Source organism: Lygodium microphyllum, chromosome 4 (assembly GCF_053477565.2).
Source record: "Lygodium microphyllum isolate KBCC chromosome 4, Lygodium_microphyllum_v1.1.10, whole genome shotgun sequence".
Classification (NCBI taxonomy): Eukaryota; Viridiplantae; Streptophyta; class Polypodiopsida; order Schizaeales; family Lygodiaceae; genus Lygodium; species Lygodium microphyllum.
Window position 1 is genome coordinate 29647377 of NC_141138.1, and position 27917 is coordinate 29675293.

General features: G+C 43.7%; 1 protein-coding gene across 3 annotated transcripts in view; it reads left to right on the forward strand.

Annotated features, from left to right (window-relative positions):
* The window catches only part of LOC148036906 (ZIP metal ion transporter family), a 95424-nt gene extending 68173 nt beyond the window's left edge, over positions 1-27251 (forward strand). For 2 of the 3 annotated variants that reach the window (XM_087675827.1, XM_087675829.1), the window contains exons 6-12: positions 9084-9139; positions 9230-9286; positions 26182-26222; positions 26296-26363; positions 26460-26516; positions 26589-26706; positions 26817-27251. In XM_087675827.1, the coding sequence (XP_087531953.1) occupies positions 9084-9139; positions 9230-9286; positions 26182-26222; positions 26296-26363; positions 26460-26516; positions 26589-26706; positions 26817-26862 (443 nt within the window). In that variant the 3' untranslated portion in view covers positions 26863-27251. The remainder of the gene's footprint in view (positions 1-9083; positions 9140-9229; positions 9287-26181; positions 26223-26295; positions 26364-26459; positions 26517-26588; positions 26707-26816) is intronic. The other variant, XM_087675828.1, reaches the window with a different exon arrangement.
* Positions 27252-27917: the final 666 nt, after the last annotated feature.

Consider the following 27917-nt stretch of genomic DNA (forward strand, 5'->3'; position numbering starts at 1 on the left):
CCTCCCTAAAGCGATATCGGCTCTTTCCATATTCATAATCTGGAAATCAAGCTTATCTTTATATCATTGAATCTCGATTTCCACATTGGATACCATTGTATCCCATATTTTGTTATCTTGACCTTGCGTCATGCGAACAATGTATTGATGTTCACTCTTTTGTTGGGGAAGTTTCAACTTTTTGACTAGTGTATAACTTATGAAATTGTGGGTGGCAGAGTCATCAATCATGACTCTAACCCTCTCCCCACCCATCGATCCATGCACGCTAACTAATTCATGTGGCCTAAAGGTAGGTTGCCACATAGAAGTTGACATACAACACCTATGTTGTACATCCTTGTGCAAGACCTCTAAAGATTTATACTTTTCATGCCCCTTTAATTCCAGGGTCTGCACTACATGGATTTGTTTCTCTTTTGCCTTGCCCTTGTCCTTATCCCTTTCTTTATCTTCCCCCTTCTTTCTTTGAGGGCAATTCCAAGTAGCATGGTTAGGGGATAGGCAATTGAAACACAACCTTTCTTTTTTGGCCTTATCAAAGTCATCTTGACTTAACTTCGGCCTTACATATTGTTTCTTTTCAAAGGGTTATTTCTTACCCTTAAGGAATGGCATTTTCCTTTTGGATTTGCCTACAAAATTTGAGATCTCAAATTCCTTAGTTTTGGGCTCCGTATCAGTGAGACCAGTAAGTGCACCTGGATGCATATTATCTTCATTGATTAATGCAAATTTAATTGCCTCTTCAAGCATGGAATATCTGAGGTCTCTACCTTACCTATGTCCCTTTCTAGTAATAAGGCTAATTGGGATTTTATTTCGGTGAGTGCTTGAGTTAGCAACTCCATTTGAACCCCCTATGCTTGCAAACGAGCAATGAAATCATCAAATTTGTTCTTGTGTAGCAAAAAATTCTTCCCAATGTTCTTCTTGTATTTCAGTTTCATAGGGTGGTTCCTAGAACTAGAGCCTTCCGTTGCCCCCTCTCTCTCTTTTTCCCCCCATCTATACATTGGAATTGGAAAGAAAATATAAGAAATTTGCAGACAAAGGTGGGGTACTTCCTTGATTACAAAGGTAGGACAAATGCCGACAGTCTTTATAGCTCAGTGGTAGAAAGAACGTGAGGAACAGTGCGGCTTTCCTCCGATCTATAGTGGTTGTGTGCAGGTCGCGTGGGAACAAAGCCTGTCAGCAGGAGCGCTGGGTTAGCGTGTGATTAAATACCACAACCAGGTTGCGTGGGAAGAAGGCCGTGGCCAGAGTTATGATTAATGTGGCCCGTATTGACGCAAGACGTAGCGGAAATGACTAGAGATGGGGCGTGATCGTTTCGGCAGGACGTGATCATTTTGGCGGGACGTGACCCGACTTGAAAGCAAGTGGCATCAACGATTCGATTGGCGTAGCCCGACTACAGTTGCCAACACGGAAAGTGGCAATTGGCGTGGCCTGAGTGTAGTCTCCAACATAGGACGTGATTGAAGTGGCTTTGATACTAGTATTACGTGTCTGCAGAAATACGGGACTGTCTTCTGTTGTCTACCAATGCCCCACTGAGCTCTTGGAAAACGAGCATGAGAAAAATCTCTCTCCATCCAACCACGCTCAAGAAGATACTGGAGTGGAACCCCATCGTGACTCCCTCTGCTAACCGTCATTACTTGGTGAGTTCTACTATTTTTATGACTCACTTACTTCCTAAGCTCCCCTTAACCCGTACAGGTGCCCAAGGCCCCCGGACGGTCATCTCTGACCCTTGTTTCCCAATAAGTTACATTTATTAATTGGAGGTTAGAGAGAGAAAGAGTTTAGAGAGCATTGAAACTTGAGCCTTTTAAGTTTTAAGTTTCAAGATTCAAGAATGAAGAGAGCTGGGGCCCGGGGGTTGGGGGCCTTGCGGCCCGGGGGGAAAGAGAGAATTGAGATAGATCATAGATACTAGAGAGAAATTAATTATTAGAATAGGGAGATAGATTATTATGCATAAATCAAATTTCAATTATGAATCATGATATTATCATAATGAAAGAAAGTGAGACAAATTTAAAAGGCAAATTGCAATGCATATCTCAATGATAGCTTGTTGAATATGGTGGTAGATGAATGCGCCCATCGTTTTTCTCCTTCTCTTGCCGGTATCTATGGCCCGCAAAAAGTAAGTGCGGAGTGGACATGAGACGAGTATGTTGATGATGCCTCGTTTCTTACGATCACTCCATCCATCGGTGAGAATGGAGCAATCATATTTTATCCATGCGGCCGGAATAGGATCAAGGGCTCTATCAATCCTCTCCTTCTCTTCATCAATCTTTTTCGTCCTCATGCCATTGTATGTAACACCGGTCCATCCTTCACATGGACCCACATTGGCAATGGCTTTTACCATCTTTTTCCATTTCTCTTGCTTTAGGATATTGAATGCAAGATTGCACTCAATCACTGTGTGTGCAATTTCAATGTATGCAAGTTGTTGGCAACCGATCCATGCATATGACTGGGAGCTTGAGAGAGAGAGGATTGTCTCTTCGGCATTGCATGAGCTTCCACTCTGTCTTTTACCGGAGCCGGATGTGGATGTGGAGCCCCCACCACCAACGGTAGAGGCCTCTCCCGCATTGGTTGAAGATATGCCCATATGGGATGCTTCCTCGTTAGTAGGCATAGGAGTTAGTGCCGATAAGCCACTTACTCCTCCTCTTGTGGATCCCCCTCTCATCTTGGTGAGAATCTCCTCTGCAATGTTTTGAGGGATCTCTTTGCATGGAGCAACTTGCCCACCCATCTTGGAAAGATGTTGGAGAAGCTGAGTTGCACCACTTGTATAGTGCTTCCTGCAATACTTGGATGTCCAATGGTGGGAGTTGGACTCCTTTGTGTCCCTCTCCACATGGATCGCATGCAAATTGAAGACCTCGTGCTTCTCAGGAGTCATGGTGCCGATGCACGAGAGAGAGAGAGAGAGAGAGAGAGAGAGAGAGAGAGAGAGAGAGGGGTGCTCATGTCTTGACTCTTGAAACTTGAGTCTTGAAAGTTGAAAGGGAGGGAGACTTGAGAGGCCCGAGGGTTGGGGTAAAGTTGAAAGAGCAAGAGTGAGAGAGAGGGGATGGGAGATGAGAATGGCAAATGCTTTGATAGGGTGCGGGATAGAGGGGATGGGAGATGAGATTTGAGAGTGGCAAATGCTTCGATAGGGTGTGGGAAAGAGTGGATGGGAGGTGAGATTTAAGAATGACAAATCACAAGTCCATTCAAGAATCAAGATCCAAGAGAGGAAGATGAGAATGGTAAGTGCTTGCTGAATTGGTGTGGAAGCATGGAAGAGAGGAGCACCTTTTGTAGATGAGAGAAGGCCCAAGGGTCAAAATTCAAAATGTCAAAGAGGGGTCGACGGTCAAAGAGAGGGCTGCCAGCTGGAAGGAATCCAAAGAGGGCTGGTGGGGGGGGGGGGGGAGTGCATGGCTCGAAAAGGGGGTGGGATGAGGTATCCAAGGCTTCCCACCTTCCCAAAAAGTGCCGCACAGGCAGGCGAAATGCGCAGGAGTAAAGGTGGGGGCGAAGGAAACGTGGGATGCGGGATCAATGGCGCGTAGACCAGGTAAATAGGCCTAGAAATTTTTACGGATATGTACCGTACGGATAGATCCATACGTCGTACGGAGGCAACTATGATCATTGCTATGGCTGCAAATTATGGGTGGAATGTTTGTCAGTTGGGCATAAAGACAACATTTTCAAATGGGGATCTACATGAGGATGTTTATGTTTCACAATCTCTAGGGTTTATGGTTAAGAGAAAAGAGCTCATGGTTTGTAAGTTGCATAAGGCTCTTTATGGTCTCAAATTGGATCCTCATGCATGGCACTCTAAAATTGATGCTTATTTGGCTAGCATAGGATTAAAAAATAGTCCAATTGCTCCCACTCTATACATTAAGAATGAAAGGGGGGGACTTGCTAATTATCATTCTTTATGTAGATGACATGCTACTCACTGGACTGAAAGAGTATAAAATTGCAGATTTCAAGGCTGAATTGAAACATGTATTTACTATGTTAGATATGGGCTGTTTACACTACTATTTGGGGATTCAATTTATCCAAAATTAGCATGGGATCATCATGTCACAGTCATAGTATGTGGATACGCTTTTACATAGGTTTAACATGCAAGTTGCAAACCTATGTGCACTACGATGGAGCCATGCCTAAAGCTGTGTATGCATGATGGTGAAGATATGTCTGATGTTGCAATTTGCAGCCATGCTATTGGCTATCTTATTTATCCTTGCAATACGCGCCTTGACATTCAATATGTAGTATCTCAGGTGACAAGTGTATGCATAGTTCATGGATCATATAATGACAAGCTGTTAAGTGGATCTTCAAATATTTGCAAGGTACTTAGTCACATGCATTATTATTTCCCGGGGGGGGAGGGGGGAGGCAAAGAGACTTGCATCTACAGGCTTACAGTGATTCAGATTGGGCTAGTGATTCAAACACTAGGTAGTCTACTAGTAGACATTGTTTCTTTTTGGGCCATTTATGCATTTCATGACTAAGTAAAAAACAACCTATAGTGGCTATCTCGTCATGTGAGGTATATTATTGGAGGGTTCTACACCCATTCTTTTTGATAGTCAGAGTACTATTGCAGTGGTGAAATCCCTTGTTTCATGCTCATATGAAACACATTGAGGTGCATTAGCATTATGTCAAAGAGATATGCTATGTAGGAGAGATTAGCTTGATGTATGTATCGACATAGAAAATTATTGTAGACATTTTCACCAAAGCATTACCATGTGAAAAGTTTGAGGCTTTTTGAAACTTATTGAACCTATTACCCTTTGGTGATATTGGAAAAAACGACTGTTACCGTCGCGTTGCACTGCTTCCTTGCCCTTGCTATCCAACCAGCGCGTCCCTGCCTACTGTTCTGTGGCGCACTGCTCTCTCGTCTACCGTGCGCCCCCCCCCCCCCCCCCCCCCCCCCCCCCCAAGAAAAAAAAAAACCGCTGCCTCGCGTTGCCCTCTCCACCCCTGCTTGATCCTGCGCCTCCTCTGCTTGCCTTCTCCGCCTGATCCCCCTGCTTGATCCCCTGCCTCCTTGTTTGACTCCCCCTCCTCACCTGCTTGATCCTCTGCGCCAGCTCCTTCCCCCACTTGATCCCCTGCCTCCTCCGCCTGACCCGCCCGCCTTCTCCGTCTAACCCCCCCGCCTTCTTTGCCTGTTCCCCTCGCCTCCTGTACCCTTCGGCCCCGATTCCATTCGGGAGACCCACCGCTCGCACTGTGCCCGTGGCAAGCCGGCCTTCAGTGGGGTCTAACACCTCCCCCACTATCAGAAAACAACATTTCCCCCCTTCTCACTATCGGCCATCCCCCCCTTCTTCTCCCCTCTAGTTGCTCCCTCCCTCTGCAACAACTCCCCCCCTCCCCCCCCGCCTCCCTCCCCTAGTAGGACATCAGTGTGATTGGTGGGTTCTCTGTAGGGACATGCAATGGAAATATCTAGTTAGATACCGATGCATTTTGCGAATGTCCCCCAGTCAAACACCTCGCACATCGTTCTCTCTGAGGAATAACTCTTAGCCGTCTGAGCCATAGAGTTGGAGCTGAAAGAAACAATGATCTATGCATTCTGCGAGTGCCCCCTAGTCAAACACCTTGCACATGGACCGCTCTGAGGAACAACTCTTAGCTGTTCGAGCCATAGAGCTGGAGCTGAAAAAAACAATGATCTTTGGTCAAGTGATAGGACGCTCCCCCCCCCCCCCCCCCCGCACGCACACACACACACACACACAACCACCAGCTCATCTGTCCGTGCCGCCTGTCACACTTTCCTGAGATAGGCGCTTCTGCTATACCATAGGAGTTCTTTTGCAGTGGTCTGTGGTCCTACCTGAGAGTTGCGGAGCGCGGAGAGTTCCCACTACCTCTTGAGGTGGGGATCTTCGTGGTACGCAAGTCAAGGAGCGCCAAGGTCCATTTACTAGCGCCATCGGATGACCAAACTATACTTTTCTTCCTTCAGACCTCTCATACAGGAGATTGGATGATGGCACAGATAGAGGAGGTGAAGAGTCAGAAACGAGTCTTGTCAATAAAATCGTGCTTGGTTGATGAGGAAGATGAACCATGAGGTGTCAAATAAGATGGGTAAGAAGATAAGGTGGGTAGGAGGGATGGGATAAGAAGGAATAGAGGTGGGTAGGTACAAATAGGCTGTGAATATCCATATGGTGTGGATAGCGGAGGCACTAGAACATGAATTATACGATGCCAATGGAGATGGAGGCACTCGAGCATCTAAGCCTTATCCAAATGTCAGCTATTGGGGCACAATAGAGTGACCAGTAGGTCCACTAGGTAAAGCCATGGAGGCAAAATTTGGTACCAACTGATGGACACCTTGATAAGCAAGGATAGGGACCCCATGGTGGGTGTAAGCCAAAGGTGGATCGGATGGAGGTTGAGCCTCCCTTGAAGGTGCATGAAAACCACCCAGAAATGAAGGTGTAGAGGTCCTAAAGGCTTTGCTTATGTTTGAGGGAAAAAAAAACCAACCCCGGGCGTTGCCACGTGTGGTATGCCATGTGGTGACTGATATGCAAAAGTGAATGATGTAAAAGGTAATGGCGATACGATAGAAGTAGTGGGTGGGACAGGTGGGTTTTGAAATTATTGTGGAAATGATGATGCATTTAATTGATTTTGATTAGGTGATGGAAATTGAAATGAGAGTGAAAATGCAAGATGCATTGAAGGTGATACACCAAACTCATTTTAACTTTGAGAAGCATAATAAAAAGAAGCAAGGGAAGAAGAAGAGATACCATAATTTTTCTTGTAATCAACCCTTCTTGTATTAACATACATGAGTGGATCTTCAATGGGAGATTTGCCATCATTAGTTTATGCCACTCTTGCTTCAACTTGTTCTTTACCAACATGCTGCAAAGGCAGTAAAGAAAAAGAAATAGACGAAGGAACAAAAGTAGAGACTCGTATACCTTGCTCTGAAGTAGAAGAGACCTTGAATAAGGAACATACTCTAGATCTCTCTCCAAGAGAGGGGGCCCATCCCTAATGGATGTCTCAACAGCCCTATAACATCATCAAACTTGTGTACTACATTTGATTAGAAAGAATCAAGTATACCTCTTTTATGCAGGTTTTGTTTAAAGGCTTATCGATGTAGCTCTTTGGACTTCCTGGCTTTGTGAGCCAAGATCAACTGCAGCTCCTCATTTGTGATGTCTCCAATGTAGTCAGAAGGATCTCCGGCCATGTCGGAACCTTGCGGAGTTGGCAGTGGATTCCACTCTAGCTCAATTTGTGGCACAGGCTCCTTTGTGGATTGAGTCAGTATAGATGTGTTTGAAGTCATTTGTCCTATTGTAGTTCCTAGCTTCTAAGAAGAGCTTTCGGATTAAGGTCTAGGTTTCTTTAGAGAGTACCTAGCTTTGATACCATGTAAAGAAATGCCCTAATATAGAAACTTAAATACAATTGTGCGACAAAGCACAAAGTGATAATAGAACACAATTAGGATTAGGGTAACTTAGAGACTATGAATATGAAATGAATCCATTTGAATAGAATACAATGCTCATGTAGCAAATACACTATGTAGTGAATGAATATTGACCCCCAAACTCCCATGTCTTGAAGACTAGGGCAGAGAGTACAAGCTGGAGGTTTTGTTGTACGCTTCATGGATCCTGAAACGTAGCCTTCCATTGTAGTTTCAAACTGTTTCTAGCCATCTCCACATTGCTGGTCAACCAGGCAGATGCTATCTACATCAGTTTTCTGTGTTTACTGCTGAATGCTGCCCCAAAATCTGTTTTTCAGCTTGATTAGGTGCCATCTACAGCTGGCGACACCTTCGAGAGTTGTATTTTGCTGATCTCAGCCATCACCCAGCTTGTCCATGTCATCTAGATGCTGCATTTGCTGCATACAGCTGCTGCTCAGCTTGATAGAGACATCAAGGAGTGGCATTTTGGTGTCTCCCTCCTCCAATTACTTGCTTGTGCCACTGATCCAACCCTACATTGCTGTGTGCCAGACCCTCAAGGAGGGTTGCCTTACTAAGAGACGGGCACTAGATGGTAGACAATGATGATGGACAGCTTTGGCTGAGATATTATTTGCGTACGAGGTGTGGACAACGAAGCTTTGGCACCTACAAGCTGCCAAAATGAGAGCCTTCTATTTATAGAAAGTCTTGGGCCTCACAAATTGGGGTTTGCATATGGAACAAAAAAACTCTCTAAGACTATGTTTCTTTTTAATAAAAGGTTTTAATTCATCAATTAGTATGAGTTTTAGAGTTGTTCAAATAAAGCTAATGCATTTTTAGTTCAACGTAAGCTATGTATGGTTAGAGGCCAACGAGAGAGGTTATAGGAGGGCAACTCAAAGCTCATGAGTAGGAGGCGTGAGGTTTTTTGACTTGGCAGTTTGGTGGTGTTGTCCACTTTTGACTCCCTAGTTTTGTGGTTTTATCTAATAACAGAAACATGATATGGTCTTGTATTATAGGCCGTTGGATTGGTCATTTTAATGATCTTATATTAGACTTCTCCCTTGAGTAGATATCTAGGGAGATGTTGACCCATGTTTTTTCTTTTTTCATATGTGAGGATTTTGTATTCAGTGTGTACCAAGTGACGATTATTATGAATGTGTCTTAAACAGAGTTTTCTCCTTTTCAGAAGATAAAAAAAGCATCTTGTTTCCTAAGTTATTACTATGGCTATAATGAGAGGATAAAATTTTAATGGTATTTATAAAGTATAGATACTCTATTTTGCACAAATCCTAAGTGCTCCATTTAATGCTCCACAAGTTTTTAAGAACATAAAGCATGATGCTTGGTTTAACATTGAAGCACTGTTTTTGTTGTGAAAATTATGTGGACCGTTGAAGTTGATAATAGTAAATTTTGCTTTGACACATTATATCAGAGAAGTTTTGTAATCATGACATTTTTCAAGTGTTGCTTCTTTTGGTATTTATAGTCACAAAACTAATTCAAAGTATCTTTTCTCATATTATCTCAGGTATTAGTTTACATAACTTTCCTGAAGGGATGGCCGTTTTCCTAGGCTCATTAAAGGTGCGATAGAGAGGTAGTGCATTCCTCTTGTTATGTATTTCATGATTCTCTCTATTTTTGCTATGGCTAGGCAATGTCTTCCATTTGCAGGGTTTGCGTGTTGGTATCAACTTGGCCTTGGCAATAGCACTTCACAATATTCCCGAGGTTAGTAAAATTTTCTTTTAGTAAATGTGAGTAGACTATCAATAGATTAATAGAAAGTTTTATATTTTAAGATTCAAACTAGAAAATTTAAAGATTAGTTAGTTGCCTTGTACGGCTGTTTAAATACTACCCAGACATTCCCACAAGGAGTGATGGGTGTTTGAGAATTCATGTCAAAGTGCAAATGACCTCAAAAATTGTGGATCAAGTGGAGGATAGTTCAACAAAGCTTGCTCACCCAAGCAAAACATTTGGTAGGCTCTCACATTAGGATGAGGGTGTTTGATGAGGCATATGCAGCTGGAGGTTTAAAGAAGTGTGTAGTAGCTTACTTGTAGATACTCTTGGTGAGTCATAGCCGTCTTGACAAGGACTTCGTGTAGCTTTGAAAGAAACAACTCAAAACTGTTGGGAATAAAGGCTCGCCGTGCCTTTTTACTGTCTTCGAGTGTGAACGCACCCTTACACTTCTTGTACTTTATATATATTATCAAAACCTAAAAAGTGGTACACTAGTCTTTGTGCCAAACATCAAGTGTGTCATGTTCACTCTCCTCTCTATTGCTCTCTACTCTTTGTGTGTGTGTGTTATCCGTTGCGTTCACTTTCAGCTCAATAAAATCTCCATCAAACTGGTATCAGAGCTCAAGGAGTGCACACTTCTCGAAGCTGGACAGGCTAGTCAGGCGACCCCAAGTAGTCAGCGTTCAGCAGGTGTAGGTTAGAGTCAACATTTGACTACCTAACAGAGGCCGTCGGATCAGCTGTGTGCATGCGATTAGGGAACCAACAGGCGTAGCGAGAAGGGGACTAATAGGTAGCAGCTTTGTCAATGCCTACTGCAGGCAATAGGCGACAGGTCGACGTAGGTCACGCGGAAGCTACACAAGACTAGGACTAGGCGGCGGACAAGATGGGCTCAGCGAGCACTCTGATGGGACAGGTGGTGACCTGTTGACCAAACGGGCTAGGGGTCACGATTCAGCAATCAATGCTGTCATTTTTAAAAAAATATTTAAAATTTGTTCCCCTCCCACAACTGGGTGTTCACGCACACATGCAGAGTGTGCAAGCCTGACTTAAAAAATTGGGGCTTTTTTCGGATTTGGGGACTTTAATGTAGAATTGGACAATCTGACTCAGAAATTGCAAAATCGGTGAACATTTACCTAGGAAATTTTGGGGCTTTTCACATTTTAATGAAATTTTTTCAATTTTACTAAAATTTGTGCACACCTGATCCAAGAAAATTGGGGATTTTGCAGAATTTCATTAATTTGTGCAAGAATTGTATAGTATATGCACCTGGGTACATGTGTTGATGCAATCAGAATGGATTACCCTCTAAAATTTTGGGGCTTTTGATCAAAATTGTCAAATTTGTGCACGGGAATGCCTTTGGAGCAGAAATTATAGTGAAAATTTGGGGATTTCACATGTAACTGGTGGCTTGGTCTCTAATGTGTCAGTAATTGCTTGAGGAGTGCAGCAATAGATATCTTTAAATTCTGAAAATCTATTTGCATATCTGAAATTTCTGCAATCTCGGGATTTTCATTGCTGGTTGGTACTTTGGTGTACTGTGGTTACTTGTGTCACATTTGGGCTTGCCTTCGGTGATTGATTAGTCAATTTGGGATTGCAAATTATGGCTGGAAACAATGACATCAGTAATCTTTTGTACATTAAGAAGCTTGAGGGTGCACATAATTTTGCAATTTAGCAAAAACAATGCTAGAATGTCTTGGTGTAGAAGAGACATGTAAAGCCCATCAAAACAAAGGAAATCAAATCAACACACATGGAACAAGATGAGTGGGATGACTTGGATGAGCTTGCTCGCTCTACCATTGAGCTCTCAACTTCCTCTTTAACATTGAGAAGCTGAATTCAGCATATGCAATGTAGCAAAGGCTTGAAGAATTGTATGCGCAGAAAAGTGCAGCCAGCAAGGTTTATTGGCTGAAAAAAACTGATGGGCTTTTGCATGAAAGAAGGTACAGCCATGTCTGTACATTTGAATGAGTTTAACTCAATTTTCAGTGAACGGATTGCTTTGGATTTCCATATTGATGAAGAGTTCAAAGCTACTTACTTGCTATGCACTTTGCTTGAAATTTGGGATACTTTCAGGACAGCTTTGAGTAATTCGAATGCTCAACTGTTATACTCTGATGTGGAGTGTTCTTTGCTGATGGAAAAACTCAATATGCAGAATAACTCAGCAAACAAGTCTTCTAATGCATTACACACTAGAGGCAGATTTTAGCACAAGAGCAGTTCTAAAAACAGAGCACACAACAAATCTCGTGGAAAAAATGTGGAGTGCCATCATTGTGGCAAAAAAGGGCACTACAAATGGGATTGCTTTCAATTGAAGAAAGATTAGGGCAAAAACAAAAATAGTGAAGCCAACAAGGGTGAAAACAAGGACAACCAACTTGCCAAGAAGAGCGATGTTAAAATAGAAGAGGTTAATGTAGTTACTCATGATAATGACAGTGATAGTGATGTACTTCTTGCGTCTTCTTTGAGTGCACATGTATTGATTGTAGATTCTGAGGATGATATGCACACTTGGATACTTGATTTAGGTGTGTCCTTTCATGTCACACCACATCATGAGTGGTTCTTTGACTACAATGGTGGTGTACGTGGTGTTATCCACTTGGGGAATAACTATACATGTGAAATTGCAGGCATTGGTAGTGTCAAACTGGAATTTCAGCATAGCTCTGTGCTTGTTTTGCATAATGTGAGACATGTACCTCAGCTCAAGAAGAGCTTGATAAGCACAAGGCCACTGGATGATGAAGGCTATCAGACCACCTTTGGGGATAGAAGATGGAAAATCAGTAAGGGTTCTCGCATTGTTGCCAAGGGGTCCAAAAGTGATACATTGTATCCTTTGCATGTATCTAGTGTGCGTGACCATATACTTGCCATAACTGAGCAACCACGTGTTTCTTTGTGGCATAGCCGGTTGGGACACATGAGTCAATCTGGAATGAAAGTGCTCTCTCGTTTGGGTTATTTACCGTCTTTGAGGTATGCTGATTTTGAATAGTGTGATCATTGTATTTATGGTAAACATGATCAAACGTCACACAAAAAATCTCTTTCTCTAAAGTCTTTACCCCTAGAGTTGGTACATTCAGATGTATGTCAAATGCCAGGATTATCTTTAGGAGGGAAGAAGTATTTCATTACCTTTGTTGATGATGCCACACACAAAGTCGAGGTCTATCCAATCCGTAGGAAAGATAAGGCCTTGGATAAATTTAAAAAATTCTTGGTACTTGTTGAAAATTAGACAAGCAAGACATTGAAATGCCTTCGCTTTGACAATGGTGGGAAATATGTGTCCAAAGCTTTTTAGGACTTTTGTGATAGCAAGGGATTAAAAGGGAGCTTACTGCCCCTCATAATTTCCCCCAAAATGTTGCAGAGTGTATGAACATGACCATTCGAGACAAGGTTTGTACAATGCTATCACATACTGCTTTACCCCATGGATTTTGAGGAGAGGCTGTTTTGACAACCGTACACTTGATTAATCGGTCACCAAACAGGTCTTTTGGGGGGGAGAGGAGTCCCTCAAGAAGAGTGGTCGGCAAGCCATCTTCGTATGCTCACTTGAGAGTTTTGGGCTACAAGGCATTTGTGCACATTCACAAAGAAGAATGCAACAAACTTTACCCGAAGTCCTATAAATGAATTTTCCTAGGATATGGTGATGAAGGTGAGATGGAGTATCGATCATGGGATGTCGAGAAAAGAAAAGTAGTATGCAGCAATGATGTCATCTTCCGGGAAGATCGCATGCACAAACAGGCCGAAAGAACAGAGGAGGTTAGAAAGGTTGTATTCCAGGACGATGTTCCAATAGGACAACAAAAAATGCCTGTTAGATAGCAGTAAATACTTGTTGTAAATGTCCGTGAAAATGTAGGGAATGATGCTGAAAATGATAAGTAGGATCTTGCTTATAATGCCCCACAAATTCAGTTAGAACATGTGCCTTTGGATCAACCTGAACTAGTTGTACAACATGTTGAACTTGCAGAACAGCAAGCTGTTAATGCAGATTTGCAGGCTGAACAGCCAGAAAATCTTGACCATTGGGTCCATAGGTTGACCAGAGTGCAAAGATAGGCAAATAGGTACGTTCCTAGTGTAAACTATGTGGCTGATTATGTCATGTTAATAGATTGTGGTGAGCCGTCATGCTTCCAGGAAGCAATGGAAAGACAAGATAGTAAGAAATGGCATAAAGCAATGCTGTTGGAGATGGAATCTCTCATGAAGAATGACACTTGGGATTTGGTGCATTTGCCAAAAGGACAAAATGTGCTACCCTGCAAATGGGTTTACAAAATGAAAGTCACTTCTGGTTCTTTGCTAAAGTACAAGGCATGCCTGGTTGCTAAAGGGTACAAGCAAGAACATGGAATTGATTTTGATGAAATCTTTTCTCTTGTAGTCAAAATGACTACTTTGCCAACCATCTTGGGCTTGGTTGTATCTGAGGACATTGAACTTATATAGATGGATGTAAAAACCGCGTTCTTACATGGTGATCTGCATGAGAAGATCTATATGCAATAACTTGACAGTTTTGTTGCAAAGGGAAAAGAGCACATGGTATGTAAACTCCACAAGAGTTTGTATGGGCTGAAGCAAACACCACGAGAATGGTATCACAAATTTGATACATTCATGTAATCTCAGGGATTTCATCGTTCTTAAGTTGATCACTGCTTATTTTTTTTGCAAATAAGGTGTGGCTAATTGTATTACTTTAGAAAAAACCGAAATACAAAGAAGTGCTCATGCTCAACAGACCAAGCTGGAGGTGGTGAAAGTCACAGCTACATCATATATACAAAGCCTCTCAAGGCGGTCTAGGGGGGATAGGGACAAGAAGCCATGGAGGGGGGGTGTATCGCCATCTGGGGCTGCCTGCCTGCATCACGAAGAACAGAACCTGGCCGCCCCAAGTGCGCAGAGGTGCGGAAAGAGAATTCAGAGTGCCTGTCCTCTAGGCAAGCAATGGCTGCTTGCGTACGCACCTCCTGTGCGTGGAGAGTGGGATCCCCTGGTGCCACCTATAATAATCTCTGCGTGGCTACAAGGTCCCGCTGGAGTGCTCTCTCCTCCTCCCAGCTCTGTTGCATGGCTTGTATGGCTGCCTCTTGGCAGATTCTACTCGACCCAGCTAGGGCCTCTGCAACGTCCTCTGCGATCTCGCCCCTCCTGACCCACTCTCTGGTCCAAATCTGCTCTACCTGTCTCGTCACCTCCTCCCTCCTGTAGATCGAGTTAGGGATCCGACAAGATCGTGAATCTAGGGCAGATACTGGGGGATCTAGTGTTAGGAGAATCGCGCAATGATGCGGACAACGTGGTGCCTGCCAACTGTTCAATCTGGCCTCCCCGAGAGCATCCCCACTCTCCCACATAAAACCTGTCCAACCGTTCCAGCAGGGCTCCACCTAGCCGTTTATATCCCCAAGATAAGTCCATTGACCTCTCCCTCATGTGGAAGGCAGGTTCTCTCCAAGAATCGCGTGCTTCTATTGCCAGTAGAAACACCTCCCATGCCTCCTGCTCCTTCTCGGCCATGCCTTGGTAGTTTCTCCCTCTGCCCTGTTGGTCCTCCAAAACCTCCAAGTTGTTGAAGTCTCCTCCAACAATCCAGGAGTCCACCTGTAGGAGTCCTGCGATCTCCACCCAGAACCTGCTGCGTGCCCTAACCTCTGTAGGGGCATAGATATTAAGGACTTCAAGGCATGAGTCCCCAATATCCAATTTGATCCATAGCACCCTCCCTGCCACTATCGTCCCGTGGTCTCGAACATAAGCGGTAAGACTCGGACCAATAGAGGTGCACACGCCTCCACTCCTACCGTGGGCACCTATGGCGTGCTCCTAGTAAGTGTGCGAGCTGCCTGGGAGTACCTTCCCTACCTGTTGGGCCTGGGTGAGGGTGAGCTTGTGCTCCTATAGAAGTAAGATGTCGATTCGTCTGGCCAGGGCAGGCTAAAGCTCTTGTCGAACAATTAATTTCCTGGAACCACGTGCCCCACTGTAGTGGAGGCTATTCACATTCCAGGATGCAAGGTGTAAGCTATTCACATTCGAGGATGCAGCCATTGCAAATCGTCAGGGCGAGGGGGCGTGATCAGTGCGGGGGGCGACGAGTCGGACGGGGCTGATCAGCCAGGGCGCGGGGGGGGGGGGGGGGGCGGCGATCAGTCGAACGGGCTTGCGTAGTCGGAGCGGGGGGACAGCAACACGACATGACGGGCTTGAGCATACAAAATAATGTTTTTGATCAGTGCTTATACACCAAGAAGGCAACGGATGGCAACCGTATTCTCTTGGTTTTGTATGTGGATGACATGTTGATTGCAGGTAAGGATGTTTATGCCTTGGACTCCTTGAAGTAGAGTTTACACAATAGCTTTAATATGAAAGATCTTGGTAAGGCAAATCATATTCTTGGCATGCGTATACTCTGAGACAGATCAAAGGGTCTTCTTTATCTGTCACAGTAGGAGTGTGTCATGAAAGTTCTGCAGTGTTTCAATATGGAGAGGGGAGAAGCCATTAGTGTACCATTGCCTCCATATGTGAAAGAGTGTGTAGATGACAACCTTACATTAGATGATGGAATGGCTGAAATGGCCAAGATACCCTATGCTTCAGCTATTGGTAGCTTGATGTATGCTATGGTTGCTACACGTCTTGACATTGCATTTGCAGTGGGAGTGGTTAGCAGATACATGGCATATCTTGGCAAAAAGCATTGGGAAGCAGCGAAGGGTATCATGAGATACCTTAAGGGCACAAAGGATTTGTGTATTTGTTTTGGTAAGCAGAAGTCATCTATTGTCGATTTCACGGATGTAGACTATGCTAGCCATCCTGACTATAGGAAGTCTACTTTAGGATTTGTGTTCATATTCACAAGTGGAGTAGTCTCTTGGATATCTAGGCTGCAAAAGTGTGTTGCATTGTCTACTACAGAGGTAGAATATATGGCTGCCATTGTGGTATGCAAAGAGGCTTTATGGCTCTTACGCCTGGTGAGAGAGCTTGGTATTACAAAGGTTTCTATCCTCCACTATGACATTCAGAGTGCTATCATGCTAGCATGGAACCTTGTCTTTCATGCAAAGACAAAGCACGTACAGGTGAAGTATCACTTTATTAGGGATGTACTTGACAGCAAGGGCATTGAGCTTGTCAAGGTACATACATATGATGATTCTGCAAACCTTCTCATGAAGGGTTTCCCAGTCGGAGTGGTTTGCTCATTGCCGCCAAATGATGGGGATTGGATAGTATGTGTGTATTTCAGCTTTGTACATACATAGACTTAGTTGATTCTTTTCTCTCCCTTTAGGCACGTTGCCTTTAGGTGGGAGGTGGTTGGGAATAATGGCTCATCGTGCCTTTTACTGTGTTTGGGTGTGAACGCACCCTTACACTTCTTCTACTTTATATATATTATCAAAACCTAAAAAGTGGTACACTCGTCTTTGTATCGAACATCAAGTGTGTCGTGCTCACTCTCCTTTCTACTACTCTCTACTCTGTGTGTGTGTGTTATTTGTCGCGTTCACTCTCAGCTCAGTAAAACCTCCATAAAAAACATCTCTTATGAGGGAACTTCATTATTTGAGAGAGTGAGCCAAAGCCATCTCAAAGGAGACTATGAAATCTCCCTTGAATCTTATAATCAGCTAGGCGTATCCAATTGTAATATTCTTTTGTCTTGGCCTCTAAATAGTGTGTTGGCTATGTTGGGGTTCTTAATTTTGCTGCATTTCTTGATAGCTCTGTCACAAGGATATGAAATTTTGATACTTTGCTTAGAATTTGATTAAGTTATTAATCAAATGTGCAAATGTGAGGTGCACATGTGGTATGCAAGTTAGTTAATTCACAATGTGGGTCTAAGGACTCCAAGAAGTCAGCGGGTGTCAAACGCAAAAGTTGTAATAAGTTGTTTGAGTTAGGTATTGCATGGTACTTGGTGACAATTGTTGGCCTAGGACAATTTATTAACCATTAATATTAGTGGTAACATTAGGAACTAGGTATAAGCTGATTAATTAATGCTAGTTGAAGGGCTAAAAAAAGATTAAGTTAGCTTGGGTGACTGTGGGAGCTTTCGCTCAACCGCCAAGACCCACGGATCGCTTATTGTTTCAAGAGTTCCAAGCCGAGCACTAATGGCTACCTCTTACATAGCCGACGTGCCATCCATATCTACGGGTGTAGTGAGCTTATCTTCATGCCGATCGAGTTACCTCCTCTCCCGCGCACTCCGGTAGCTCCACGATCCAAGTGCAAGCTTCAAGCAAGCTCCATCGTCAAGCTCCACGCTCCAAGCTCCATAGCCACGAGTAAGACGAAAAGAGAAGAGAAGAGAAGAAGAGAGGAGAAGATGGAGAGCTTCTCCTCCTTGGTCCCTTACCCTCACACGCACTCCCTCACACTCTCACACTCCCTTTCTCAAGCACAAGCTCAAGCAAGCAAGAAGAAGAAGAAAAGGAGACCCACTTTTGGCCACACACAAGAATAAGCTTCTCATTCACTTTTCAACTTTATATACAAAACCCTAAATCCCTTTTGGGCGGTCATCCCCTTATCCCCTTTTTTACATGGCCGACCGTGGCCTAGGCCCTTTTTCCTATTGTTCTTCTATCTTCCTAGCTTCCTTTCCACCGCCCGTCTATATTTACAAATTGCATGGTTGAGAGCCTGGCGCTCCTTAAATTAAATCGTGATGCGCTTGCGCCCTTTTACCAAAGTATTGACTTGTGCTTTTCCTTGTGCGCATTTTTCCCTTATTTAGGACTTTTCTGCGCTTCTTGTGTTTCCATATTTTTCTTGGCGCACCTTCGTCTTCCGTTTCACTTTTGCCTTGGCCTTGTTTTCTGCTTTAGCTTTTCCGGATTTTCCGCCTTTGTTCGTTTGAGGGTTAACAGTGACAAATTGGCCTATCCACTTTAATTTTTGGCTGGCATAGTTATTTTTATAAGCACAAAGTTTAAAGATTAATTAGTTTTCAGAATTAGTATTCTGAAAATTAATTGATTGGGCTGAAAATTACTGGAAAATGGATAAGGAAGGCTGTACTTGGCAAAACTTCCCATTTCAACATTCCAAGGATGAAAAGGCTGACTTGGGTTGGAAAAGAGAGGAAGACAGTGGTTTTTGCATTGTGACATTGGGGAGAGGTGTTGGATGGGCTCAGCTTCACCATGAATTTGTTTAGGTCCAAAATTAAATTGAAATGTCTATTTGAAAATTGGGGGGGGGGGGGGGGGACGGGGGCACGGTAGGCCAAACCATGATGGGATCAACTACGACCAAGATCTATTGAAACTAGTCTTCCTTCTTCGAAAGGGTGGTAAATAACTTGATTATGCACTAATTATAACAAGCATAGAAGTCACAAAAAGTGAAAATGAAAATGCTACCACTTAATCTTGGACAATGGACACCATGTTGGCCTTGAAAGTGGGGCCAATTGTGGCATTTCTTTGACTTGCATTGCTAAAGTTGAAACACACTGAGATATGATCTCATTTTCTTCAATTTTCAACACATCTTGTTGTCCATAATAACTAGTAAGCCTTTCAACCAATTTGCCCCTTAGTTTGTTGGGGATTAGTCTTCAATTTGCTCCTTGAATGGCAAATTTTTCCGCAAACTCAATGTTGCATGGCTGGCCTCTTGAAATCCGCAATTTTTTTTTTAGGGGGGGTAGGATAGGCCAAACCAAGATCCTCTGCACCTTGTTGCCTACTCTTGGTATCATGAGGACATGTATTTTTAATGCTTTTGGCATGAGACTTCAGAGGTTGAGAGCTAGGTCCATTTATGTAAGTTGCCTTTAGATGAGGCTATCACAAAGGTCTATTGAAACCAGCCTTCCTTCTTCGAAAGGGTGGTAAATAACCTGATTAAGCACTAATTACAGCAAGCATAGAATTCACATAAACTGAAAATGTAAATATTACCACTGAATCTTGGACAATGGGCACCATGTTGGCCTTGAAAACCTTCATCGTTTTCCATTTGGTCTACGTTACGACAAACAATTTGTTTTTGTTATCATTCTTTATTTCTTTCGTAAATTGTTTGAGAAGGGATTTCTTCTCTTGTAACTCAACAAAATTAACGTATGTAAAGTCTCTACCCACCCACAAATTGACATATGTCGGAGTGTTTCCCGTCTCGTGGTATTGCACCGGACCTCATCACCACCACCACCACTACTGCTACTACTATTACTATTACTACAAACAAGAAAAGAAGATGTTAGAGAACAAGATCTTACCTCTCTTTGTTTTTTATCCATTCATTCTCTTCTCTCCCTCCCTCTCTCTCTCTTTCTCTCTTTCTTTATTATGTTGTATGTTTATTCCCTCTCTCTCTCGTTCCTTCTTTCCTTTTCTCTCTAGCTCTCCCTCTCTCATTTTCTTTAACAAAACATATCTCTCTCTCTCTCTCTCTCTCTCTCTCTCTCTCTCTCTCCCTACTACTACTACTACTACTACTACTACTACTACTACTACTACTACAACAACAACAACAACAACAACAACAACAACAACAACAACAATAAACAAGAAAAGAAGAAAAAACAACAACAACAACAACTACTGGTACTACAACAACAAAAAACAAGAAAAGAAGAAAAAACTACTACTACTACTACTACTACTACTACTACTACTACTACTACTACAACAACAACAACAACAACAACAAGACGACGACGACGACTACTACTTTACTACGACTAGTACTACTACTACTATAACAACAATAACAACAACAAACAAGCAAGAAAAGAATAAATTAAAGAACTACTACTACTACTACAATAAATAAGAAAACTACTACTACTACTACTACTACTACTACAATAAATAAGAAAACTACTACTACTACTACTACTACTACTACTGCTACTACTACTACTACAATAAACGAGAAAAGAATAAATTAAAGAACTACTACTACCACCACCACTACTACTACTACCACTACAAACAAGAAAAGAAGAAATTAAAGAACTACTACTACTACTACTACTACTACAAATAAGAAAAGAAGAAATTAAAGAACATGATCTTATCCTCTCTTTGTTTTTTATCCATTCATTTTCCTCTCTCCCTCCCTCCCTCTCTCTTTCTCTCTTTCTTTATTATGTTTAATGTTTTTTCCCTCTCTCGTTCCTTCTTCCTTTTTCTCTCTTCCTCTCCCTCTCTCATTTCCTCTCTTTCTCTCTGAGTACACATCATTTTTAACAAAAACAAGTAAAAAAAAGGAAGAAAACACAAAAACAAACCAAGAGAGAACAATGTGCTCACCGCAAAGGCTCAAGGATAGATTCGGCAGCTCCTCTTCACCCTCTGTACATTTCCTCCTCTTCTTTGCAAACGGTGGCGGCGGTAGTGAGAAGCTCTCATTCTCTCTTTTTCTCAAATTCTCTGAAATTCCCAAATTTTAGTCGCTGAATTTTAAGTACTAGATCCAATTTCTGAGCACTCTTTCCAAGATGGTTGGTAAACCCTAATTTCTACTCTGTAAATTAGGATTTAGTAGGAGAAATTCTTTGATTGCATCCGCATGGGACTGAATTTGGCTGAGATCTCTTGAGGGAAGCTTTGAATTAGTTGAGAGAATAGAGGAAGCTCGAGAGAGAAAATTCAGAGGTTCATTGCCAAAGTTGGCTGAAATTTAATGCTGCCTTGTTGCGAATGGCTAATTGACTACAATGCATCATCAACAAGAGCCCCACATGTAGTTGCTTGTTCTTATGGGCCCCAAACTTATTGTCATTTGCTCGTAGACAGCCTTCAGGGATTGCCACCTGCCTCCAATGGCTTCTTGATTAGCTGGGGGTAGCTCTTTGACAGTCTTCAATAGTAGTAGTTCTCTTTTTTTCTCTCTCAACCTTCACAATGTTGGAATGAGACTCTAACAACTATGTGGGAGAGTGGGGATGCTCTCGTGGAGGCCAGGTAGGGCAGTTGGCGGGCACCACTTTGTCCATCCGGTCTCTTGACACTTTATCCCCTTGCATCTGCCCTTGACACACGATCTTGTCAGATCTCCGACTTGATCTATAGGAGGGAGGAGGTGAAAAGATAGACTGAGTAGATTTGGACTAGGGAGTGGGGCAGGAGGGACCGGATCGTAGAGGAGGTTGCAGAGGTCCTAGCCGTGTCGAGCAGTATCTACCAGGATGTAGCCTTACAGGCCAAGCAGCAGAGCTGGGAGGAGAGAGCACTCCGGCGGGATGTAGCAGCCATGCAGAGATTACTACAGGAGGCACTAGGGGATCCCATCCTCCACACACAGGAGGTGCACGCATGTACAGCCATTGCCAGCCTAGAGGACAGGCGCTTGGAGTTCTCATTCCGCACCTCAGCAGCCTTCTAGGCGTGGAAGGGAGACATGATGTGCAGGGAGTTTTTCTAGGTACACCAGTCCCGCACCTCAAGAGAACATATAACGCAGTCTTCGAGATCAGTATGGGAGAACTCGTTCTAGCCCAGACGAGGTGATGGAGATTGCCACTGACTACTACAGACACCTTTTTTAGTAGGAGACAGCCTCAGCTAGAGGACAACGATATAGACAGTAAGTCTCGGATCACATCTCGTCCCTCATCATAGAGGAGATGGGATTCTCCCTCCTAGCCCCCTTCAGAGAGAAGGAACTAGAGAAGGCTTTCCATACACAAGACAAGCAGAAATGCCCAGAGAGGATGGCCTCTCTAAGGCCTTCTTTACTACCTACTGGGAGGTGGTGAAGGACCCCTTACTGCTAGCCTTCCAGGAGATTTTCACTTTAGGACGGATGCTAGGGAGGCATGCCTTATCAGTCTCCTCCCCAAAGGGGGAGACCTATTGGAGCTATCTCAGTGGAGACCGATCACCTTGTTGTCAGTAGTCTATAAGACACTGACAAAGTTGATTGGTAGGCGACTTTTCCCTTTGCTTCCAGACATCATTAATGACACACAGACAGACTTTCTCCAGGATAGGAGCATCCTAGACAATGTCTTCACCTTCTTTGAGGCGACAGAGTGAGCCCAACACAGTGGTTAGGGATTGGCTGTACTACTATTGGATTTCAAGAAGGCCTATGATAGGGTGGACTGGGACTTCTCAGAGGGCACTATGTTAGACGGCTCTAGGGATTCTCGGGCCAAGGTGGCATGGGCGACCATCATTCGGCATTGGTTAGAGGGAGGGCTTGGGATCATAGACCCAAAGTATGGCTCTCTTGGGCAAGTTAGTAGTTCGCGGCCTCACACCAGGAGGGCAGACTTGGAAGGTCCTATTGTTGGAGGAGGGTCTCTAGGAGTGTAGACCGAGGCTTGGCGGTGATTGGAGGCTATCTTCTAGATGGATCTTCACGATAGCCCAGATCTCCCTTCCCAGATCCCCCTTCGTACGCAATTTGCTTCGTGTGTGGTAGGACCTCTGTAAGGCCCTACCTAATTTAAAGTCCCCCAAGGTGGTAGGAGGAGATAGACCGCTAGTCGGTGATTTGGAAACCCCAGGTCAGAGATCGGGATGGGGTACAGATTGAGGAGTGTTCCCACATCTAGTGGGTTGGGGTTGGGAGGCCGGCCCGGCTCGTACCATCAGGACAAGGCGGGAGGTGTACAGGATGGTGGACGAGGAGGTGTTGTAGCCGGCATCAGGTTGCCAGAGAGGAGTTGAGTTGATGAGAAGGGAGATAGGCGCAACAATCCCTTAGAAGTGGCTTGCCCCCCCCTAGACGAGAGCCGATAGAGCCTAGGGAGGTATGGCCTACTAGGTTTTCACTAGCAGGTATCCCCCTATAGGTGGCAGGTAGAGTGGGAGGTGCCCCACATGGGACTTTTTTCACCGTGTAGGAGGGGGAGCCGTCTGGCCCCTGACAGAGGGCAACAGGATGAGGGATAGTTGTCCTTTCATGGAGGAGGATTCAGATGGTTGGCCTTCAGGGGAAGACATGGCGGCTGGACCCTTATGTCTTCTGGGAGGAGATCGGGGAGTGGCGCCTCTAGATTTGGGAGGGTAGGCCACTTGATGAGTTGGAGTGGGATCCAGGAGAGTGGCTATGGCCAGCCACTTCGGTCGCCAAGAAGCCATTGATGTTCCTAGAGTACACAACCAGGATTGGCAAACATGTACTAATACAGGAGGATGTGGACTGGGCACTGTCCCGTAGCATGTACTGGATGGAGCACAGCATCACGGAGGCTTTCCGGCAGACCTTCCGGCGCCACCTATGGGATAGTTGGAGGCCAAGGAGGGTATTGTATTTCTTATGGCTAGTGGCACATGGAGGCCTGGCGGTGGGGAGTTGGTAGTGGCACATGGAGGCTTGGCGGTGGGGAGTTGGTTAGCCCTGATGTAGGAGGGAGGTTGTAAATGTTACACACAGTAACCTCTGGAGTCTCCAAAGTACTGCATTTGGTTGTGTGAGGCGGCGCAGCTCGTGTGGAGAGGAGCATGCCGTATCCAGCCTTCGATATATCTCATGGGAAGCTTTCTGCTGCTGCTGACAGGCAGTCAACTAGGGCCATCACCTCCTGTGTGAGGTTGGGATAGAGGACACGATATTCATTATTCAGGCAGGGTCGTGCGCAGTGGTCGGTTTGGAGACTACCTATCCGCCAAGTACTGGAGTCCATAGCATACCGCTCTAAGGTATGGGAGATCATAGGGAGTCTTATTGGATGGCATATCTGGAAGATGTGGTGTCAAGAGGTTTTTGGCGGGGAGAGACTTTCAGTACAAGCGACTTTAGCAGAGCTCTGGACCTCCATCATCCACTCCCTTTGTGGCCGATGGGACTAGATGCAGGGCGACTCTCGAGCTCGGCAAGAGCTCCGTTTTCATTTCATGCGCACTTGGGGCGGCCATGACCTGTTTTTCGTGATATAGGCAGGCAGCCCCAGATGGCGATATATCCGCCCTTCATGGCTTCTTGCCCCCATCCCCCCTAGACCGCCTTGAGAGGCTTGTATACTTGATTTATCTATGACTTTGCATCAACTCCAGCTAGTCTGTTGAGCATGAGCACTTTCTTGTATTCAGGTTTTTTTTGAAGTAATATAAAAAAGCCACACTTTATTTGCAAAAAAAGAAGAAGATTGAAACTATACCCTTGACTAATTTCTTTAGGATTTCGTTCTTAATAAATTCGTCTTGAATTCAAAATTCCTCATGATTTCTCGAGTTCTAGGTTTTTATAGTTTCCCTAACAGTTTCTAGACTATAAGATGTTCTAATAATTTACCAAGTGAATGTTCTAAGATCGCAATATTTCTTAAGAGACTTATCTTATTCCTATTGAATTTGGATAGAAATTTTTAGAAAACCTGTGGTATCGCGATTAGTAAAGGGTTGTTATCCACGCTCGTGACTTCGTTAGTGACTCTCTTGCTCGCAACTCCAATCGTTGCTTCACGTTAGCAAGGCCACTCGCGATTTCCGCATTTGAATTTCTTCTCTTTGGGGCCATGACAGAAATACAATTTGTAGAAGAAGAATACGGTAGTAATACCAGCTAGCAAATATGTAAGACTCTCGATGATGATGATGGTTATTGTGGGATTCGATGCTGTAGGCCACGCGGACGGTTCTTCTTGCTTCGTGGAGAGCAATACTTCTCTCTCTCTTACCTTGGCAAGTAAGGGTGAGAAACAAGAGTAGCTATGTCTCTAGTATAGAGTAAGAGCGAGAGAATAGGTATGATCTCTCTCTCTCTCTCTCTCTCTCTCTCTCTCTCTCTCTCTCTCTAGTAGGTGGAGTAGGGACAAGAGTAGAGGTATGACTTCTATCGGATTGATAGAATAGAATAGGACTTCAGTGACTTCTCTTCTGGAATTAAAGTAGAACAGGATGAGAGACCTTCAGCGTATCCCTTGGGTTGAATGGAATAGTGCCTCCTTGTCTCGTGAGAGTAGTCTCCTTCTCTTGAGTTGACGGAGTAGAGTCTCCTCGTCTTGGAATTGTGGAATAGAGTCTCGTCCTTCTCGATTAGCATCTCATCCTCACCAAGATTGCCCTTGTTGTTTGGCTTGGTTATCCCTATGCCCTCAATTTATAGTTTTGCAAAAGGGGGGGGGGGGGGGGGGGGGGGGGTGGTCACTGATCAAAGCACGTTAATTTTACTTTTCGTGTATTATTATTATTATTATTTTTTGGGGGGGGGGGGAGTTATTATCCTTCCCAGTTTGCAATGCGATGATGCTGACGTCCGTAATGATGAGGATGCTGTCGTCCGCGATACTGGGGATGCTGACTTCCGTGATGATGATTTTGTTGACGTTCGTTAAGCTATTATATAGCTTATATTCGGCCGTTTTTTTTCTGATGAAAAAATGCTTATGTAATTTATATGCTTTGTTTCGTTTTAAGTATTAACACATCCATAGTCGTGTATTTTTTTTTTGTAGGGTCAAAACATTACAGATATCTTCCTAGGCCTAAAGCTGCAGAGTGCCATATTTTTCGTTGTAGATGTTTGTTTCTCTTTGATAAGAATGAGGTTCCGTGCTCTTTCTCATTCCTAAGATCAGCTCTACTGCTTTTCAAGTTTCCTAAGTAACACCGTTCTAGCAGAAACATGCTTTTTTAACAATATATGCTCTCCTCTCCCTTGAAACAAATTAGACACTGCTATAATCAGTGGGTTTCACATTTATGGTAAATCCTGCTGCAAATTTGGTTCAGTAAGCTCTTATTAAAAGAGCCCTTAAAACCGGTGTGGATGTTTAACAATGTGCTAGTTCAGTGCCTGTTGTTTAATTCCAGAAAGTAGCAATTGGTGACATGTCCTTTCATTCTTTTATACAGGGAATCGCTGTAGCACTGCCTGTTTATTATGCAACAGAGAGGTAGGATAAGTTTCTGGCTTATCTGGTTAAATAGTGTACCAGTCTTCTGTTTACTGTGGATTGTTTTGAACAGTAAGTGGCAGGCTTTCAAGTATGCATCTCTTTCTGGCTTTGCGGAACCACTTGGTGTGGTCCTTGTAGGTGAGATGAAACTTTTCACTGTCAAATTTCCAGTTAAATTTCTCAGATGAAGGTAATCAGCTTCATCCCATCTGATTTTTTCTTGTAAAACTCCAGCATTTCTTTTCCCAAGCAGTCTTTCACCAGAAACATTGGAAGGATTGCTTGGTGCAGGTAAGTCTTCAGGAGGTCAAATATGTTCTCTGTGTTTCCGCCTCTCCCTTGGCTTACATATTGTGATTTCAGTTGGAGGAGTTATGGCTTTCATTACCCTACATGAAATGCTTCCACTAGCATTCGAGTATGCTGGGCACCGGAAAGCTGTTGCAGCAGTCTTTGTGGGCATGGCAGTTATGTCTGCCAGGTAGGCTTGATTACAAGCTGGAATCATAAGTAGAGGTTTCTCAATTTTCTTGGTCCAAAGCACTTCCTTGGAACCCTGCAGTGTTCTTAATGTTTGTGTTGCTTTGACAGCCTTCAGCTATTACAGATGAGTCTACCTGAGGAATCCAGCTTGTGATCAGCTTGGGCCCTGAGGAAGCTTGATTGGTAGTGTTTTTCATAAGTTGGAAGACAAGAGCATTAGATACAGTGCTTTTCTGTCTCAACTTTTTATTGCATTATTGAGATTGGTGCATGTTCCAACCCTGCAGCATGTGCGATTATATAGGGACTCCAAAGATAGATCCTTCCTTCGAATGTAGGTGTTGGTAAACCCTGATACAAACAAGCATTGGGTGAGCAAGATCACTTTTATATGCTTGCACATCTGGCATTTTTTCTTCTAACTATGATTGGAACATTCAAGGATTTGCCAAATAGCAACACAATTGACTGAGTGTAATTATAATACCGGCTTGCATCTTGGGGAGTATTGACATCTTATATTATGGTGGATATTGTGCTTGATATGCAGAACATCTAGTGCTCTCTCTCTCTCTATCGGGTGTTAACAAAGCACTCATGCTAGTATCATGCCTATGAGGTTTTAAAAAATCTTTCTTTTCTATTGTTATGATGTTGTTCTAGCCGGTGCTTACACAAGTGGAGAGTGAGTTGATGGAAATCAGTGTTGTGTCGGCACCTATGCTCAGTTGGGAATGAGTAGTATTAGAACAGAGAACTTTCAGCTTTTCATATGCACGAGGCAAAACCATGTTGAATCCATGATTGATGAGTAACAAGGTGATATCATAGTTTTACAAAGCCACATGAGATCTGTAGGACTAAGAGACCCTGCCCGTTTCCAGATGCTTATCGGCATTCGCAGAATTCTTGCATATGCATATAAATGTGAGATCCCTCTACCACACACCCTATGCTGGATCTTGTAAGGAGCGTGGACGAAGCAAGGGCTCTTCTATAGAATGATGGCGTTTTCTACTGTTTCTATTCGACTTTAATTGTTTATCTATGAGGAGATACAGATATACCATAGATTAGTTGTACTAATCATTTCGGTCTCATGGATCATTTTGGCCTCTGAGATAGTCACTAATATGATTTTATTTCTTTTTGAGCCAAGATAATGCAACCCAACTCTTCCTCGTGTCAAACAGTAACTAATAATGTATA